A 21608-nucleotide genomic window follows, 5' to 3' on the forward strand; every position below is an offset into this window, starting at 1 on the left:
ACACTTTGAAGACACACAAGGCAATGTTCATGGTTAGCCAAAACGAAATGGGGATCAGAAAGAAAAGGGAAAAAGAAAGTATTACCTGTGCTTGAAAATGGTTGCATTGACTGCTGCTGGTTCATTCCATTCATTCCATTTTGAGGTAAGTGTGGGGAGAGAGGGGCAATGGTGGTGTCCACTAAAAGAGAGGTAGAGGGCAAAAAAATAGAGACAATCTCTATACATCTGTTACAGCATAAAGCGCGCACACCATACGAAGGAGATGCAACATTAAAATAATGCAGGAAGATGGACTCTGCAATTCTGGCATGTTCACACAAGAGAAACACCTTGCAAAACCTTGCAAGCCCTTAAACTCCACTAATTCCATAAAATTTTAAGTTCAGCTCCTAGAGTTCCTGGGAAAACAGCATTTCCCGCACAGAATCTAGAGCAAAAATTTCATTGTTTTGGTCGATTCTGTAGGTTGCAGATTTTATACACGTCTTCAAGTTATCAGAGTTTGGTAATGTAGTCTAGAGTAAGTGCCTCTTAAGAACACACAGCTCGTGGAAAATATGTGCCAGAAAATTACAGTGGCATGACTTTTTACAATCATAGGCTCACTCAACAGAACCTTGCACCTTAGGCCATGTAAAGCAACAAATTTAGCAATGGAGAATGAAATGATGCTTGTGGTTAAAAAAGGAATTAGGGTTGCAAAACAAAACGGTTTTGACACACCAGTCACGTGACATTAGCTAAACATCATTCTGTTTAAGCTCGTGTGCTTCGAATTAAATTCCATAAAGCTTGCATCTCCATCACAGACAATGAAGACATATGGTAACTCTTTAAAAATTGTTTCAATTTGCTTGTCAGATGGTTTGATTACTAAAGAGAAAATGGAGGAACAACTTCCTCTTTTGAATTTTGGGCCTGAAAAGCAATGCCAATGACTTTAGTATGATGGTATCAATTTATGACAGCAAAATTTCACAGACTGTCAAAATGAGCCCTTGTTTCCTTATGAGTGCAATGTAATCATTTATCACAGGCTGCTGGCGTAGAAAGTTCAAGATGAAACTAACCTATCTGATATTCTTGGGATCCTTACCTAATAGTCTGAGTAACATTTGTTTTTGGTATGCATTTAATGTCACTGCATTCCAGCTTTTATCTGCTTCATATAATCAAAATGCCATACGCATCAGATGCGACAGGGTGTAAGGGTATTTAAAGGTAGCTTATAGAGGACATCAACTGTACAATCACTGGAAAAACCGAACAGAACAAGGCAGGCTTGTTGACAACACTCAAAGCAATGACTGTTTCGAATTGGCACAATTTTATAGATAACTAAACTATTTCCTACTGTTATACAGCATCTGAACCATGCTTAATGATTAGATCACTTACACATAAGGAAACAACTCAGCTGATTGTCTTTATGGCAAACACGATCAAGCTGATCTGTTTAACAAACAAGATGGACTGTTCAAGAACTTTTGTTTAGTTCTGCCATAGATCAATAAAGTTTTTCCATAACAATAAAGTTTTTTCATCCATCCATCTGTCATAGATTCAGGGCACCTCTTTTAGCCTGAATCTTTCATAACAAATTTTTTGAAGGCCCTACATGTTTTTCATTGAGGGAGTCAAGCAGACGTCGACTCTGGTAAGAGCGCAGTCAAATGAATAGAAATTCCTTACCACGCCAGGTTTGCTATATCACAAGGTATGGTAACAAAACAACAAAGAAAAGTGTGAACAAAAGTGACACAAACACATTAAAAGGGGCAGATAATGGAAATTATGCTGTATATTAAGCTGAGTTGATCAAATCTTTAGGCCGTCGTTGGTGAATGAACTACGAAACCATCAACCAATGCTGCATAAAACTTTTTAAAAGCACACAAGCACAGAGTTCAGTTAGTCTGTTTTGAATGTAAAAAAAAAAATAAGAAGAATACTGCACAATCATGACAAGCTGTGCAGTGTCACTGGGGTTCCTTTGACTTTCAGATAAAATGCACTAATTTCTCGTTACACAGAACAGCCAAACAACAAAGATACTATATTCTGTTTCATACACAGCAGGCAACAGGCTAGAGAGACTTCTCTTGCTGCTTGCATTTGCAACCAAAAATAATGAATCACCACATGAAAGAAAGATACAGGTGCACGTCATGAAATTAAATGTATAATTATAACATTGAAGGTGTCGTAGATCTGAACCAATTCACCATCAAACAAGCAGAGTGACAAGTTTCTGCAAACAACAGCCACAGCACACCACTTGTGCTCATGACCAAAGCATCGCAAGTCACCTACTGGAAGCACGAAGGTACACATGTACATGTGATATGACACAACCTGATAAGTTGTAGCTCTAATTTATAAAGTAGTTTCACAGAAAGCGTTGCAGATAAAAATAAACTGCAGCATGAAACCCGAAAAGCGAGACTTCTACGAGTGCTCTATATCTGCGTAGCCTCTGCAGCATTGCCTGCTAAGTATAAAACGGAGTACTATAACAAAGAAAACAGGCAGAAAAGAAGGCAGAAACATTGAAGTAAAACAGGACATGCCATCTTTGTCAGAAGTTTTGAAGCAACTGTGTGCATGACTGGACAGACTTAGGCACATTGCTCCAAAACCCTGGAGAGTTAGAAGGGTAGCATTCCTCTCTCTGTCTGCTGAGCTGACAACATGCTACAGGTGCCAAGGCTCAGGGCCAGTGTTATACCTTGGAATGGATATCAAGCTTTTAACCAAGACTGCACAAGAAAATCACATTTGACAAGAAGCACACACACCTAAAAACACGCACAACACCACACACAAAACAGGAGGACAGCGACAGGTTGCACTGTGCGGACATACCTGAAGATGTGGATGGGGCGTCACGAGAACTAAACGTATCTATGCTTGTGGAACTCGCAGGTGCTTGGACTGCCAGGGATGAAAAGACAGACACACACACGGGACTACTGACCACATGAAGACATACAGCATGAAACAAACACAACAGAGACACCTAACATGCTAGAGTGTATGCTAAATGTTTGTGAAGAAAGCATTGCTGCCTTTCCTTCTAAGTAACAACCACATTTAAAGGGGCCTGCTCCTATGAAACAGGCTAAACACAGACAGCTTGCTTATCATGGATTGGTTTTGCTTGTCTTCAGGTTGCATTTTCTGCTTGAGGCAGAAGACATTTTAGCACACATGGGTGCAGTGAAATCTGAAGATTTTACTATTTACTTTGCTTGCGTTATCCCCTTTATGTGACAATGACAGTGCCAGGTTGCAACGTTAACTTTCTCTCTACCAATATGTAAGATATGAAGTGTCACTAGAGACAGCCTACCAAAGATTACCAAAGACAGCCTACCAAAGCCTACCAAAGCAAACTTGTGTTCACATTAATTTTTAACAGTAAGCAAAAATATGTTTTGTGACTCCTCTGATTGGTATTTAAGTGAAAAAGATTGCCCAAAATAAACTTTTAATACATCTTCATTCACATTTAATTATGCTTCAGGACATAGGGTGCAAGCTTGGTTTGAAACTGGCAGCACTAAAGAAATTATAGCAGGGTTCCTCTACACGCACACCAAACAGACACAGCAGCCCTAGAACAACAAAGTGAGAAGTCCTCAACATTCACTATACTGGGAAGCAACATCAGGCCATAAACTTACACAATATTCTCTAAAACTCTAAGAAGACAAGCTTTACCAAAATGAAAGAGCAGTGAGACTAGCGAACAATGCTAGAGCAGGATTATCGGGTTTTTGTGTAACAAAGGAAATGAGAAAATTGATCAACGGACATTAAAACTGATTACTATAGGGTGCAAGTGATGCATGTGATGCAACTCGAATGATGCATGTGAGGTATTTTTAATTTTCGGAAGTGCAACAGCAGCAAGGACATTTAACAGTCTCGAACACAAATTGGGAGTTTCTTTTCATATTGATCAACCATGTGCACCAGGAGCCTAGCATATAGCCCAGCATAGAGCCTAGCATAGTAGCTACTGTCAATAAAATATTGCATTTACTGTCAGTGCTAATTAACAACAACAGTGTCTGCTGCGATTCCCCCCCCCCTCCATTTCATGCCTCCCCAAAAAAGCATAGTGACTGCTCACACAAGAATTGCTTTACACTAAACTAGCATGCATTTCTGAATTAATCCGTAATTTCCAATTCTTGTTAGTGTTTTGCATAATGGGAATGTGAACTCACCATGATGGTTAAACCAAAACAGTTATAACTTGAAAGAAAATGGATGTAACAGGAAACCAGACATTGTAAATTCATCAGTTTGCTGTTAGTTATACTTCAGCAGTATGGCACTATGTCACTTTTTGACAAGATTTGGTGCGCTGCAATTTTATTCATAATTAGCAGGTGAGCACCATGATAAGCAAAATTCCCATGGACTTAGCAAGGTTTTTTATCACACATACACACTTCAATGAGAACGTTATTCTCGTTCTCTAATGAAGGCACAACCACAGTAATCACAAGTGGCTGATATACCGTGTGTCCAGGCAAATGCGGGCCAAGCTGTTGAGAAATACGGCTATGGGATACGACGATGGGAGCAACGTGTTTTGTTAACAGACGCCTTGCTCATACAGGTGAATTTTTCTGTTATCATTGATTAGATAACTTGCCAAAATTAATTGCCTAAATTTATAATTCCTTAACTGCCTAAATTTATAATTAATTGCTTAATTGCATAAGCTCCAGTGTCAAATTGTGTATCGCATTCGAAAACATCACATTCAACAGTTTCTAGCTCGTCCACATTTTCCACAGTTATATTATTGTGATAGCAATTATATGGAGACTTCAGGCGAATTTCCGCCATCGCCGTGGTGTTCCACATAAGGTCCAAGTGCGATAACATTGCAGCCGCAAGCCGTATGCTTTAGGTGCAAGTGAAAGCTTGCGAGTGAGCCCACATTTATTGTGACTTGATGCTGTAGCGTCTTCTGACGCTCGCAAGGGGGGAAGGTGGGGAGGTTGCGCACCGTCTTTCCTTGTGCACAAAGGGGGAAGCCGGGAGATGTGTGCGTGCTAAGAGGGGGGGTGGGGAGGTGGGGCAGGTTAGTGCACATCTCTCCTACTCCAGCTGTGGCACCTGATCGCAGCTGCACATGTCCTATCTCGGATGCAATCTGCACTGGTTCAACGGCTAGCCGGTCATATAACTGATGCCTCCATGTGTGCTGTGTTCTCGCGTGCCTAGTGCACATTTGAGTGAAAGGCCGCACGAAGGGGAATTCGCTCGCCGCTGCTGCTGCCCATCACACCAGCATTCTGACAGCGAGTGTCTGCTGGTCATCAAGTGAGATGTGTTCGTGTTTGCCTGTGCACGCGCGACAACGTGCTTGTTAATTTAGTTAGTAAGAGAATGTTTTTGTCTGTTCATGCAGCTGATAAAATTACTAACCTTACATTGTACAGCTGTCTAATAATTTGCTGTTGCAATCAATGCTTTGCCTGTCAGGCAAAACTGACTTTTTTTCCGCATTTCAACGACGTGACGTGGCGCAAGACGCGAAAAAGAATAGGAAGTGCATTTTGCCTGCGCCACAGCAGTGCTCTTGAAAGGGGTTTTAAAAATCAGCATTACTGAATGACTGACTGTGGTCAGGAAAAAGTGACAAGCCAACAGTGTAGCTGTTCGCTGTTGCTACAAGTAAGCAGCCGTGTCACGCTGTTTGCTAAAGAATTGCACACCAGCTTAAAACGCCGACAAAAAATACAATTGAAGCAAAGCAAGAAAAAAAAAAAATCAAACAGCGGCTGCTTGCAAGTAGCAGCAGCCAACTGCTACACAGTCACTTTGTCACTTTTTCGCAGTCACCCAGCAAGCCATTGAGTAGTGTTGATTCTTTGGAACCCCTTTTGAGAGTGCTGCTGTAGCGCGTGCACAGGCCCTTTTTCACTTTGCATTTTTTCCACTACCAACTTGCTCAACTTTCAGTCATTCTAAGCTACAGCAGAAAAGTGAAGAGGAATTATGTAACAGTGTGCAGGTCAGTTGCAAGAAGTCAAGATACATCACAACAAAATGGCGCCAAAGCATGCACTGAGTGTGAAAAAGGCAAAGGCTAAAAAGAATGTTGAGCAGAACAGTTAAAGCGAGCATACACTTATGCTGGCTTGTAAACAGGTAGTGGAGCAACACTTGGCAGACGTTACGAGTGAGGAGCATTGCTAACATTTTACCCACAAGAGTTAAGAGAAATGCAGACTTGCTTATAAATGGGAAGCTTGGCATCATCAATTTGCACTGATGAGACAGCTGTAGAACCAGACTTTGTCACTTGCAAGTGCAAACAACTATTTTGAGAAGCAGTTCCTGCAAGACAAATTTGGTTTGGTGTGCACTGTGTGCGATAGGCTCTTGTTTCTGTCAGGTGTGTCCGCAGAGTTGTAGCACCACAAGTGAGGCAAGGTGTACCCTGGGGAATGTGTGTCAAACTTCATTGTGTCTTCTATACTTGCATAGGCTCCCTAAACAAGAACAGCGTCCATCACAAATGACAAAGAAAGCTTTGCTTAAACAGATTCCCACAGCACATCGGATTCACATAATCTTCAGAATGGGTGAAACAGTGCACAGGAAGTTTTGACTGCTAATGCACAACAGACATATTCAATCTTACTCATTTTAAAAGCTTGTCTTGTTCGCTAAACGGGCAACTTCAAGAATTTTTCGAGGTCCTCAGATGTCAATGAAATTTTCTGGATACATTCACTTGCACACTTCTGTCATTTCTTCGAAACAGCAGGCATGAGAGTTGCAAATACATTTTACGATTGAATTCCATTAATAGCCTCAAGCCACCTTCCTTGGTTCCTCCTTAGTTACTGGCCCCATTGTTCTATGATGAAAATGGTGGTACCGTATATGTAGAGCATGCTGCGAATGAATGGCAGACAACAGCGTTGATGGGTCTATGATCATGGGCTAGTGTGTAACGCGAGACGTTGCTGTCGCGATAAGTTACGTTTTGTGTAGACGGGTAAGTTGTGTTTTGTTGTTGGCTGCATGTACTTCAGCTCCAGCCAACCGCACGCAGAGTTTCAGCCGATGACGATCGCATTCAGCAGAGATTAGGCCTATCACAGTTACCGAGTTCCTGTGTCTTAAATTATTCATGTGACATTACCTGAAGTTTAAGCCATTAGGATGAAGAAAACTCCTTTTGTAGTTAAGTTCTGACCATACAGATTTGAAATAAACCATTCCTTATTTCGTACAGTACAGACACAAAAGGCGAGAAGCAGCGACACGGTGCACTATTAACATTGGCACGTTGCCATTCTCAAAGGCTGCCAATCACATTCCCCGGCACTTTCCTCAAGAATGTGACTATGTGCATGCATGGATGTATCCGTACGTATTGCAACGCTGAATCAATATATTACTTCTGAGATGCACTGTTTCCCTCTTATCCCAAACGGGCAAAAAGTAGTGGCCCCTTCGATACAGTAGCGTAAACAACCGCCTCATTCAGCTGCTAACGGTGTCAGTACTAGCATCAGCATTTCTGCAATACAATTACGCATTCTTTAAATGAGCCCTTATATGCGCAAGGTCCTAATCTATGTCTACTTTATTGAACACATGAATCGTGCGCATGAAAAGAGTACAAAGAATGATAAATAGGCAGTATAGCAGTGCATACTATATGTGGTCTCAGAGTCAGAATCAAGTTTATTAAGTTCATAGCAAAAAACAACGTACAGATAAATATACACGAGGTCCGAGAGCACTAGGCTGTAGGGGGACCTCCTGTCCAAAGTTACAAACAAGTGTAGTGGCTAAAGTAGAACAGCATTATAACAGTAGTAAACATAGTTGAATTAGAACAGGAAAATAAACGCAGATAAATCTAAAAAATATGAAACGAAAAGTCTGAACAATGAAGATTATTCTAAAGAGATGAATGTAAACCTAATAATTCAGTAAGCAGGAAAACGATTCTTTTCTAAAAGTACCAAGTTATGAACAGTGAGACAGGTCGATAGAGTGCTCCAAATAGATAAAGCAGCAAAATATGCGGTATGTCGACCATAATTAGTCCGTATTACAGGAAGTAAAAAATTTCCATCTGACGCAGATCTAGTAGGGTTAGTGTTAAGATCAACAGTACGAAATACACTTGATGGTATAAGATGAACCAATGACTTGAACAGGATACTAGCAAGACGATACTTAAATAGACTAGATATTGAGAGCATATCAAAACTAAGAAGCAACGAAGAGGCACTGCTACGATATGAACTGAACGTTATTATTCTAATGGCTTGGTTTTGTATGTGCTGAATAGGGGATAAATGAGGTAGTGCCCCATGTCGTGATAGAACAGTTAATGTGAATAAAGGCATAGTATAGTGCAGTGTAATTAAGGTCGGAGTGTTAAAATGATGACGTGTTCCGATTAAGATTGTACTGCCGTGAGCATATCATTAAGTTTGATCGTAGGGTAATGTAAAGGAACCTTGTGATTTGGATGGAAAATCCTGAACTCTTTGAAGGATTAATACTGAGAGAGTTACATCTACACCAGTCTCCCGTTCACTGTTCTCGAAGGTGTCAGGTCGCTGATACCAGCGTGATATTCAGTGATGCGATGGTACTTCCATGCACAAAATCAGCATGCTTTGCTATGTTCTGGGATTATTTGATGTCACTGAGCTGCGGCTTGCATTATATTTCAAGCGAATGGTAAATGGTCACTGTACCTGCCAATGTAAACAAACGCAGGTGTTTTGGACAGTCACCGATGCTCTTTTGGAGGAATTGTGCGCTCTATAAGTCAACAATTACATGCGAAAAGCACCGCTCCAAGACATTTTAGATAGTACGCGAAATGCTGTCTTCAAAAGAGGTTCAACACTTTAAATAGCAAGCAGCATGTATCAAACCAGTCATTAGCTCTAGCCTTGGTCTTCATATGTTGCAAAGCCTTGAGTTGTGCTGGGCAACCTGTGTTCTTAGCAACTGGCTCTCGTGGCTGCGGATCGCATGCGAATGGCCATTTCTGGCTATTGAATTTGTTGGAATTGCAGTTGTCACTCTTTAGCAGCTCCGCAAACATGATACCAATGATTCGTTGAGGTGATGAATCAGCTGAGCGTCTGCTAGCTCTTTGCCGCTTTTGTTCTCCATGCTGGCGAGACCGCCATGCCTTACAAATTTGGCCCACTGGTGTGCCACTATACAAGTCCATACCTGCCAACTTGGGGACCTCCAAATTCCAGAGATTCGCCGAGAAAGGGGGGTGGGAGGGGAAACGGCAAAAAAAGTCCACTAAATTTATTTCTGGGCCACAGCAATGTCGCAAACAGCTCTGATTGGCTTCCAGTACAATTATTAGACACCTCAATGCTCATACTGTAACAGGAGATGCTGCATGAGTGCGTAATTAAGGAAGTACTATATCCCATAACAGTGGCCTCTTTCTACTCTTAATATGCTTTGCCGCATAACACGGCTATGTAGCAGAAAAGCTGACTTAAGAGAACCAGCCATTCAACATACATTTAGATCTGAAGGGAATTGAGTTGCTAATCGCATTACCATTGACAGTCACCGTGGGATGGGTTCTGGCAGTTGGGGAGTGCGAAATACCGGATTTACTTCAAAATAAGTGACTTTATTCCACAAGTGGCCACAAAAGGTGTGCCACATTCTCAGATCGCCCCTTTTGGGGATACAGTAAAACCCCGATATAAAGAAGTATTTGATTTGCTACTCCTTGTCTGTAGAACACCACGTATTTAGAACTTCAATATAACAAGTGTGTTCATACAAGATTTCAATATAACGAAATTTCACTTGAAGGAATACCGCCTTGAAGGAGTACCAAGACAATAAATGTAAACTTCCGCGAACGCATTTGGCTGCACGCGAATGCACTTTTCGAATTGTGCGCCGCACGACCAAGAGCGACCGGCAAACTGCTCATGTTCCATGTAAAGTCTAAGTGCGATAAGATCCCATCACACCCTGTGTGCCGTATGCTTTGAGTGCAAGTGAAAAAGTGGGAGGGTGAGCTGAGAAGGATGGTGGCTTGATGAGTGAGCAAAGAGAAAGGAAGGGGAGGAGTGTGAGGGAAGGGGGGGAGAAAGAAAGTGGGGGAAGGTTGGTGCACGTCTCATTTTTTAGCGTAGCTGTGACTGCACATCCATGGCTGTCATCGTGGCTGGGCACATACAGTCTGCTCGACCTGTTTTGGAAGTAATCTTCCGTGTGTGTAAAGAGTGGGCATGTCAAGCTGGTGTGGCATCATGTGCACCCTCTTTCTATGCATTTAGTATTGTCGGTTGCGCAATCTCGAGTTTTGAAGGCACGTTGAAGTGAGAGGCGGACGAAGCATTTGCTCCCCACTGCCGGCGCTTTTCACGACAGCGCCATCCCACTGCGAGCGACACTATCAGCTGTGGGGGAGGTGTGGATGCGGAAGCGTGGCTGGCTTCACTTCGTACCACTGATGTGAGTATATCGTCGACATGGCATGAAACCATATCTTTCATTGCAAACTCTCAAATTAAACGAAATGAACTTGTTTCCGATTCAAATTTGCTTTTTCCAATTGCTTGATAACTCGGAAAATATTGCGGCCCCTCCACCATAAAAGAAATCCTTTGGCGACTGTACTTATTTGCATAAAAAGTCAAATTCCAATATAGCGGAATTTTGATATAGCGAACCTAATTGCTGATTTTACCGACTTCGGCATCAAGGTGTGTACCTTCAATTTCGTGCAACTATGGCGCAAGACGCATCAGCGTCTAGGAGCCTACGTCTAGCCGCCTACGTCTTTGTGCTCTCATGGTCGTTTCGTTAACTTGGTAGTAGGTACGTACCAAAATTGGCATACTATGACAGGAGTATACAACGAACATAAATGATATGTCATGATATACATGTCATGTAGGTCATGAAACGGCCACCTACGTCTTGGTGCTCTCATGGTCATTTCGTTAATTTTATAGGTACCAAAATTGGCATAGTATGACAGGAGTGTATGACGAACATAAGTGATAAGTCATGACACAAATGTCATGTCATGCGTGTCATGTAGGTCATGACAATGACCCAGCGAAAAATATTAACGCTCAAAAACCACTGAAATGGGTTCGGACGTGAGTACTAAGCGAAGGAAACACTAAAAGGATGATAGTAGAAGTCGTAGTCATGAGCATGACTGAGCAAAAATGACAATGATTCAGCAAAAAAAGAGAAACACTCAAAAGCCATTGAAATACGTTCTGATGTGGGTACAAAGTGAAAGAAACGCTAAAGGATGGTGGTAGAAGCCATAGTCATGAGCATGACTCAGCGAAAAATAGATTTAACACTAAAAAAACCACTGGAATGGGTTCGGATGTGGGCACTAAGTGAAGGAAACCCTAAATGATGATGGTAGAAGTCACAATCAGGAGCATGAAGCAGCAAAAATGACAATGACTCAGCGAAAAACGATTAATACTCAAAAACCACTGAAATGGGTTCGGACGTGGGCACTAAGTGAAGGAAACACTAAAGGATTGTGGTAGAAGTCATAGTCACGACCATGACTCAGAAAAAATGAGAATGACTCAGCAAAAAAATATTAACACTAAAAAACCAATGGAATGGGTTCGGATGTGGTACTAAGTAAAAAAAAAAGCTAAAAGTTGATGGTCGAAGTCATAGTCATGAGCATGACTAAGGCTGTCGCCTTAAGGTCTCTTAGGTGTAGCTAAAGGGACTCCTGAGGACTCATGACATGAATGTCATGACATGCGTGTCATGTAGGTCATGAAAGGGCCGCCTATATCTTGGTGCTTTCATGGTCGTTTCGTTAACTTGGTAGGCTCCCCACAACTGCTTCGCATAACGTCGATTCCCGCAGGGCGTGGGATCTGTCAGCTTTTTTATTTCCTCATCTTAGTTCTACTGAATTGGCGAAACCTCGATATACCGAAATTCTCGATATAACAAAGTTTTTGCTGTAAGTACAACTTCATTATATCGAGGTTTGACTGCATCGACAATTATGAAAGCCGCGAGCGCCATGATCATGAAAGCTAGAAGCAGTGGGCATGCTGATCAGAGGAAAAGGTGGGCTTTGTGCCCCAGGACGAAACCCCCAAGGGTGAAACTAACACGTTGGAAGTCACTGATATTACTGAACTCTGGGAGCACGCAGCTAGTGACAATGAAGTAGGTGGGGCTTCGATGGAGGAGTTTTTGAGTGCAGATAGTGCTGCCTCATTCTGCCGCGTTATTGGTTACAATTAAATCTGGCTACTGGGTGTGGGCGACAAAAAAGAAAAAGAAAGCCGCAGTGTCGCCAGAAAGGCGAACCATCCATTGCAATAGCAAATCAGTAGACAGCGATACTAAGTAAGGATGGTAGTTTTATCGGTCGTATAAACTTAGAAACATTCGCTTACTAACTAAATTAACAAGTCTGGTGTCAAGCATGCACAGGGATACATGAACACATGACACTCGATGACCGCAGACACTCGCTTGTCAAAACGTTGGCGTCGGGAAGCGCAGCTGCAGCAGCAAACGAAGTGACCTTTGTGCTGCCTATCGCTTGAACGCAAACTAAGCGACACAAGCATGCATGCATGCAAACTAAGCATGCACAAAGGTAGGAGCCGCCTGCAAATCACTTTCAAGATAAGGCATGCGCGACCGCGCAAAGTATGCAGTTGGTACCGGAGTAGAACGACACCCCCCCTCCTTCCCGCGCTGCCTCCCTGTGCATGCGAGATTGAGCCGCGATCGTCGGTTCCCTATGCGTTCAGTCACGAAATACACAGTTGCTGTCGGAGAACTATGGAGCCCACCCCTACTTCCCTCCCATCCCCCCACGGCCTTTTGCACGACGGAAGACAGCGCGCGTTTCCTGTAAGCTTCCCTCTCTTGCGCGTGCCAGATTGAGCCGCGATTGTCGGCTCCCCTCGCGTGCTTTCACTCACACATACAGCATACGGCAACTAGGTTATTGTCCTTGGAATTTATACGGAACATCACGACGATGATGAAGGCACAAATGCACTTGGAGTGTTCATATAATTGCTATCACAATAAATAGAAAAGACCGCAATATCCTGGTAAAAAAGAATGAAAGCACAAGCCGCCGCACCTGCCTTTGTGCCATGCACCCCACAAGGCACACCTTCGTTACACTGCCAGACTTGCAAATGCCCCTCCCTTTTAACCTTCCGACATAGGTGTAGTCGACTTGTGTATCAGAGGGGTGGAAGGGAGATGGGAGAGGGGTGTGCAAGGCCAGCAATGTAATGAAGGTGTGCTGTTTCGGGTGTGCCGCACAAAAGCGGGTGTGGCAAAGGTATGGGGCATGCAGCTGGGTTCGTTTTTTTTTTTCTCTCTCCAGGATTCAGCATACTTTTTCTTTTCACCACAGACACCCAGCAGCCAGATTTAATTGTTATAACAAATAATGCCGCATGGGAACACTGCAATAAGCGATTTATTTTACCACAGATCACACATAAACATTCATGGTGGGGCAGCTGCTCATTATTACATCCGGGTATTGTTAAAACTGGTAATGCTTTAAGTGGATTGGACTGAGCTTCTTTCAGTCTAATTAAAATGTCTGGATGTTTTTCCTCTATGCTTTTTGCCCTATGCTAGAGGCAGCACAAAGCGTTTGTAGCCTGTTGCCAGTGCTCTTCATCACGCCAGCATTGTGACACCGAGTGTTCGCGGTCATCATGTGAGATCTGTTCATGTTTACCTGTGCGCAAATGACACCATGCTTGTTAATTTAATTAGTAATCAAATGGTTACTGCAATTTATATGGCTGATAAAACTAAGAACCTTACCTCATGTAACTGCCTAATAGTACTTTGTTATTGCTATCAATATCATCTTTCGGGCAAAACTCTGACATTCTTTCATCTCAGGGAGGACGAATCCTGATATTTTTTTACGCTTTTGTTTTTAATACGCGGGTGCCAGCTGATGACCGCTGCACGCACTAAGCGCAGTCAACCAATGTATCCAACATTTACAGCACTGCGCGACGTGCCACACGCAGATCTTAGATGCCATTAGCCAAGCTAATGCATTGCTCTCGGTGCAATCTGCACCGCACACGCCATTCATGCAATCACGTAATTATGGCCCGTCCTTCTAGCGATTTCTTTATAAGTGCTGAATGACGAGATTCTGTTTACCAGGAATGTTCTGGTTTTACTGCTCAAACCATAACACCTCAACCGAACAAATTCGTAATTTAACGAAGTGTTTCGCTGAAAGTATGACTTCGTTATATCGAGGTTTGACTCTATTAAATTGTGTTAGCTTGACATTTACTGTCGATTCCACTCAGACCAGTGCATACACACAGCAACTGAACAAGAACACAAGTGTGCTTATGGTGTGCGCTTATGCCAGCAGCGGAATGGAGAACACTCTCCGCCGTCCGGAAGGCCATGGGGCGATGGGAGGGAGGGAGTGGAGGCGACGTTTAGCTGCAGCACCAAATGTGTATCTTATGACCAGGTGCAAGGGGAACTGGTGACTCAATCTCCCACGCGAAAGGAGGAAAGCGGGAAGGCAGCATGGGAGGGAGGGGGCGCAGCTTCTACTCTGCCACCAACTGCGTACTTGTACTCTTACCCGAACAATTTTTTATTCTTCGTCTTCCTCTTTCTCCACTATTGCACCGCACTGTCCCTGTGTGGTTCGTTACACACTTCATCCTCCCCCCGAGAGAGTCGTATGTGCAGGGGCGGATGAATGAAAAGCATAAGAATGTGCAGTTAGTCCAATGTCTCAAGATGACTCTATAACCCTTGGCAACTTCATAGAAAAGTGTAGCTGTCAAGTAACTCCTCGCATAGCTCTGGTGGACGAGCCTGACTGTTGTGCTCCAGACGACGTCTGCATGCGCCGTAGCTCGTGAACACTGATCGTAGTGCATGATCAGCTCTTGACACAACTGTGTACAGTCCAAGCGCCTTGAAGTAGCAGGAGTGGTGGTTGCTCTTGAAACTAGTACCTATGAAAGGATATGCATTGTGAGTTTTCTTTGGGATATTGCGCTCACGTGAGATGTACCGCTGGAAAGTGAATTGTCTCGTTTGTGATGGTTGTAGATACGCGTTTCCTGAAATGACAGCTCATTGTTCGAGGTTTCTGAGGCCAGAACATGGTCCTCTTTGCCGTCACATGTGGTGTCGTTGCGATTGTCCCTGCAATAGGTGCAGTCCTGATTGGTGGTGTTGAAAAGGTCCTTGGTGATGTTCTTTTTTGGGGACACGACCTACTTGAGTTCGCCTTGGGTTTAGTTGGCTTGCGCGTTGACTTCCTTTTTGTTGATGTATTTGTGTTTTCGGCGACGCTCTTCATTGACGTCGTGGTTGCGGAAGTAGTTGATGGAGTTGATGTTGATGTTTCTGATGTTACGGCAGGAGTTGCTGAGGTAGTGTTTCCATCAGAAGTAGCTTTTGATTTGTTTTGCAAACTGACATGGTAATCTGTGGGTAATTGGTACATTGGTTGCTTTTTTGGAGACTTGTCTGAAGGCAAAAGCATTGTTCCTGGCTTCACAGAAGGCTCTTTCTGAGGCTGCTGCGACGCCATTATGAGTGGGCGCTACTATCATATGGCAGGGTGCGGCACTAGGTGCCTGCGACGCTTCTGCAGAGGCAGCGGCTCGTTGTGGTGTTGTGCGCAGAAGAGAAGAAAGATTACGTGTTGCGAAGTGGCTTGGTCTCCTAATGAACGTGGCTTATCCGCTGCTGTCGAAAGTGCATTGTCTTTCTTGTGAAAAGAGCACATGCTCGTGGTGGTAGGCATGTTTAGACTTACCTTGAGCGTGATTATTCATATTGTTGCGGGGAGTATACAAGTGAAGGCGGTGTGGCTATCGCAGTGTCAGTGCGGCGGCCGATGGCGCGGGGTTCTGTCAAACGATGGTCGGCATGCAGTTTTTGTCGGTGCCGTCGACAGGGAAGCCAATCGCAGTACGACAACTGCGCTCGCCGGTTGCCTCGTTGTCGGCTTGGTATGATAAAATGGTCTTAGTGACACACTGCGCTGAATAGTCGGCCAATCATTGGCGTCAGCCTCTTGTCGGTCTCGTATCGAACCACTGTACATGCTGTACAAGTCAGGCACATGCTACCACCACCAGCAAGTGAGGGCCGACGCTGAAAGACTTCTTCAGCAACGTGATGCTTCTAAGTGTCGCCCAAGTGCAACGCATGCAGGGGTTTTTCGTTAAACTTGCTAGCCATCTATGAAAGGTGGCAACTACGTGGCTCATGGTGCAGTCCGGACGGAGCCCTGGCCGCTTTCTGTTTTAAAGTGTAGTTGCAGTCCTACGCTACGCACATTCGGCACCGCACCAATGTCGAGCTACCAGTGGAGTTGTTGACCTGAGTGGCTGTGGGAATTCAACGCGGTACACGGCACGAGCGTTTGCAGCAGCGTGCGTCCGAGCGCTTTTTTCTTCTTTTTTTCGGGGGCTTTCCAAAACATTTCGTAACTAATCCATTAGGGCAAAGCGCATGCTCTGTCGCGCCGTGAAAAAGGCGGATTATACACGCATGCACCTGCCGTCTCCGATCACAGTGCAAGCACCGATACGCCCAGTAAGTGTACTGGCAGGCCTTCAGAGCTATTTCTGACGTGCCTGTGGCGATTTGAGCCCTTGGGGGCAGAAAAGGCATGCATTCATTTTTCGAACTGCCCAATTTTTCTGATGTTTTCGCAGCTCCTAGGGAGTCTGAAAAATCGGACGTTACCGTAATTGCTATCACACTAAAAGTGGCATAAATGAGAAGATATCTACTACAAAAGACGTACTTGTAGCTAAGTGGTTACCAAAGCACATCGTAGAAGAAATGAGACACTATGCTTACTCAAAGACGGGCTGTCCAAGACAGAGGCAAAATATCCTTGCTGGGCTGTGCTCCCTTGTGCTGAACTGGACGGCGGCTGCGTGACAGGGTTTGCAGCTCCAGCCTGTGGTGGCGGCTGCTGTTGGGAAGGTGCGGTTGCCACTACCCCCGGGACTGGCTGTTGAGGAAGCACGGCAGAAGGGGCAGCTTGCGGCACAGCCGCAGCTGGATTGACTGCCGACTGACTTGACTGACTTGTGAGGCTGCCATTTGGAGATGCTGCTCCAGGCACTGCAATGAGTACACAAAATGGTATGAACATTCTTTGAAACATTAAGTTCTGCCGTGCAAGAAATGCTCGCATTGCTTGTCCTCCCAAGGCGTGGCAAGAAAAAAATTTGCCCTGTGCATGTTTGCATGTTTTGTTTTCGTTTGTCCTCAGCACACTACGCTTTCCACTCTAACAGTGCAAGCATGCCCAAACAGCAACACTGAGCTTCTTGAATGGGTAAGGTGGATATGGGCTGGTGTAGTGCTAGGATTCCCCTTTTCACCTTATTCTACTACTTTCTTATTACCCAGCGCTCACAACCACTGAGACTGGGGATAATGTACATGGTGTGGAGTCGTATAGAATCACTGCATAATCGCTGCCTTGGTAGACACAGGTAGAGGGCAATCGAAATCTATGGTTGAGGTCTTTGCGCTGTAGAACACTTACCTGCCAATTATACAGTAAAATACTCTATTTTCAACATTTGTTTGCGATTGTTGTATTGACACCCATAATCTTACAATTGTGTAAGTTTAGGGCAAAACAGATTTCAAGAGAATACAAATACAGTCACTAAGTCATTTTTCATGGCCCGATTTTCCCAACTTCTTAATTACAGTAGGGCCCCACTGATGCATTTCTTGGGAGACCACAGAAAAAGATTATATGATCTGGGAAAACATCACATCCCATTATGCATGCAGCAGCACCACAAATTTGAAATAAAGCTTCTCTTATGCAAAACTTTATTTGGAGTTCTATAGAAAGCCAACAAACTATTAAAAACCTGATAAATAAAGCTTACTATCGCTGCCTGACAGTTCGATTGAACATTAAAATTTTTGGAGCGGTTGTGGCAGTGAATCACAGTAAATGAAGGTTGTGATTTTCATCTGGCACTTGCGTTGAATTTATTAGATAATAATAGTCTCTCTTTAAGCACTCGCAACCCTTTTTCAGTTTCTGCGCAACCGTGTGTATTGAAGTACTACAGAAGGTGTTGAAGGGTTGTGACAGCAATCGCCAACGGGGGTGTGGGTCGACCACTTGCCTCCTTATCTGCCTCTTTTTTTACATTTGATTTTGTCAGCTGTGCCGAGCTCGGAGACAATGTCTGACATGATCAGCGGTTCCAATGTCCTGACTCCATCATCGCAAGCCGTGTTTACAATACCTAGGAGCCCTGAAACACTTTATTAACTAATGGCCTCACTATAAAAGGAAGTCGTCCGACGAATCTCAGGCTGCAAATATTATTCAAATCGTCCAACTATAAGTGGAGTTATTGCACCGATGTCTGGCTTTCTCTCTCTTTTCGTCTCTGCTAGTGCACTGGAAGCTACACAGCAAAGCCAAGATGGCAAAGCCCCACCAAGAAGTTGAGTGGTGCTATGTGTCAGGGCAGCGAAAGGGCTTATCGCGGCACCCCCATGGTGGCCACCGTAGGCCACGCTACGCAGCACGCCGTTGCCATCTCGGAGGGACACGCACAGCAGACGTAGCTATGCGCAGCGCAAAAAAGAACTGATTTTCCAGCTTTTTTTTTTATAGAGTCGCAGACATATACTTTTCATTTATTTAACTAGAAATTAGCAATTATGTATTACTGAGAATGCTCCCCCAATCACGAAATCAGCAATAACATTGGTTGGTCCAGCTGGTTTCGATGATGCTGCTTGACGACTTTGCAGAAACAAGAGCAAGCAATTTTTTGTGATGTTTGACAGAAGATCGCAAATTTCTTGCTACATGCAGTGCAGTAATGTTTGGCTCACATGTTCACAGCAGTCTATACGACAGATCGGCAATGTATTCTATGTTAAAAAAAAAAATGTCGCAGTTTTGCCCGAAAGGCGAAGCATCAATTGCGATAGCCAATTAGCAGAGAGCTATTCAGAGTAGGGATAGTAGTTTTATCGGCTGCATAAAGTTGGACCCATTCACTTACTAACTGAATTAACAAGCGTGGTGTCAGCGCGCACAAGCACACATGAATAGATCACACTCGATGACTGCAGACAACCACTGTCAAAACGCTGGCAGCAAGCGCAGCTGCCACAGCGAGTGAAGGTTCGTGCGGTCTACTGCTTCAACGGAAACTGAGCGGCCAAATGCACAGTGCATACAAAGGTCAGAGCCGTATGGAGATCGCTTGCAAGATACAGCGCGCGACAACACCGGCAGCCCGTACTGGCGCAAACATAATAAAGAACCAAGCGGAAAGCGCAAAGTACATAAACGCATTTGTTGGCAGAGTAGAAGCCGCCCCCCCCCCCTCCCTCCCTGCCTTCCCGCTTTGCTCCTTTCGCGTGGGAGATTGCGTCGCCAGTTCCCCTTGCGCCCGGTTGCAAGATATGCATTTGGTGTTGCAGCAAGGTGTCGCCCCCCACCCCCCTCCCATACCACCATGGCGTTTCGCGCCACGGAAGACGCGCTCGCTTTCCGCCGTGCGTTTGCTCTCCGTGATAGCGCGCGTGGGACGCACGCTTTCCCTCGCACATACGGCGCACGGCGACGATTTTATCGCCCTTGGACTTTATACGGAACCTCACGCCGACGGCGACGGCAGAAATCTGCTTGAAATGTCCATATAATTGCTATTGCAATAAAAAGTTTTCAGGGCCCCTTTAATGCCAGAGCATCCTGAAGCTCCTGCACCCCTTCAGCAGACTACATTGCGTCATCGATGTCTTGAACACTCCTGGTACTTCTTCCAGCAAAAACAATGTAAGTGCCATCACAGTTTATAGACATAAAAACCAGGAATCAAAACATGACAGTTGTGAAGCTAATACACTGACCCTATGGGAACTAAACGAGACCAGTGTTTCAGAGCAAAAGAGCCAGAAAATAAAAAAAGCAAGGAGACAGACAGAGACATATCAGCAAGCTTCTACTATATATGAAACTACTCGCACAGCAGTGCACTAACTTGTAGAACCAATTCGGGGTGTGCCAATAGCGATTTTTTGAGACCAATTCGAATAGTGTCAAAAGTGAACTGAATCGAATATCGAAAATATTTCAAATTTTTTAAAAATATTGATGTTTGCCATTATTATGGAATGATGTTCACATCATTCATATCATCACTGTGATCAGATTGTGTGTCATAAAGCATTTTTTACTAATAGCACAAATACTAGTCGGTTCGCATACTCAGGACTATTCGGAGAGTGCAAATGATCGCTGTTAGCCTGAGTAGCCTGGCTCCCACAACGACAGTGTGCTCTACTAGTACATAAGTTCTTGTGTTGCATGTTTAATAAGGCTGATCCAGGATCAAATATTCACACTTTCAACCTAATAGTTAAATACTATGTCTTATCATTTGGGAACTATCCAAAAAATACTTGTGTTTACATACAGAGACTATTCAATTCATTATTCGAAACGTTGAAATATTCGCGCACACCTAGTATCACACCTAGTGATACTTCGATTGTATTATTACATGACTGTTTCCTGAATAAACCTTACTAAAATTTCAGTTTGTCTGTGATGCAGATAACGCTTGTCTGGCTAAAGCAGAAGGACGGTTTACAGCGTCCATACAAACAACTCTCTTGTTTTTAATAAACAGTCCACATCTTCAGTAAGCATGCAATTTTTAATAATATTCACCAGATTTCATATTTCTTGGCTTCTAACAGTGCTATCTTTGATATTCCCAGGTTAGCAGGTCTGTACCCCATATTTACAATCGGGTACTGACAGAGACAGTTAGTGCTTTCTAATAATGCATCTCAGCGATTCTTAAAATAATAATTCGTAAGTCGGTCACAGACCGGACATTCTATGGATCTATACGGTTCGGAAATTTGTGTGATGTACCAGTTTTTTCAACACAGGCAACTCGTGCACAAACAACACTTGCGCTTTACATTTGAATTCTTGAGAATGCCAAAGGGCCTTGAACACAGTGGTAAGTCTAGCCAATCACCACTCGCATTTCTCCACTACATTCCGCAGCTTGCTGCTACTCCGCTCAGCGTTGCCATCTGCTCGCTGTGGCATGCATTACTGTAGAATTTCGTACCACCTTCTTTGCCACCTATGCGCAGATTCGAACAGGACTTTCTGTACCACGCCCATTGGGCATTGTTAAACTGCTATCGATGCTTTGAAACGGCACTTTCAAAACCTTCTGCGCTGTTCGTGGACACACTGCACTATCGGACGTGAAGAGGAGAACTATAATTTAGTTGTTTAATCAGTTTACTTTTTTCCAGCGAAGCGGTGATTTTTGAACACGCTCAGAAGTTTCGCGATCATCGAAGTAGAAAGCAAAAATGGCCCCTTCCAAGAGCGGCCCGCGCACTTTGAAAGATCGCAGATCTCGTGATTTCGCTGCGTCTGAGGATGCTGCTTTTTTGTTGGACTTTGACTCTGAGAGCGACAACGACACAAACCAGCCCGGAACATGGGCGGC

The 21608-nt window shown here is 43.9% G+C and overlaps 1 protein-coding gene across 4 annotated transcripts in view; it reads right to left on the minus strand.

The window, feature by feature from the left end:
- Positions 1–21608, minus strand: part of LOC119455703 (mothers against decapentaplegic homolog 4-like) — a 50085-nt gene that overhangs the window by 23083 nt on the left and 5394 nt on the right. For 2 of the 4 annotated variants that reach the window (XM_049668963.1, XM_037717128.2), the window contains exons 5-7: positions 16924–17193; positions 2869–2937; positions 86–181 (exon numbers count right to left, since the gene is read on the minus strand). In XM_049668963.1, coding sequence (XP_049524920.1) covers positions 86–181; positions 2869–2937; positions 16924–17193 — 435 coding nt within the window. The remainder of the gene's footprint in view (positions 1–85; positions 182–2868; positions 2938–16923; positions 17194–21608) is intronic. The other 2 variants (XM_049668964.1, XM_037717129.2) reach the window with 1 other exon arrangement.

The sequence above is a fragment of the Dermacentor silvarum genome, chromosome 6 (assembly GCF_013339745.2).
Source record: "Dermacentor silvarum isolate Dsil-2018 chromosome 6, BIME_Dsil_1.4, whole genome shotgun sequence".
Classification (NCBI taxonomy): domain Eukaryota; kingdom Metazoa; phylum Arthropoda; class Arachnida; order Ixodida; family Ixodidae; genus Dermacentor; species Dermacentor silvarum.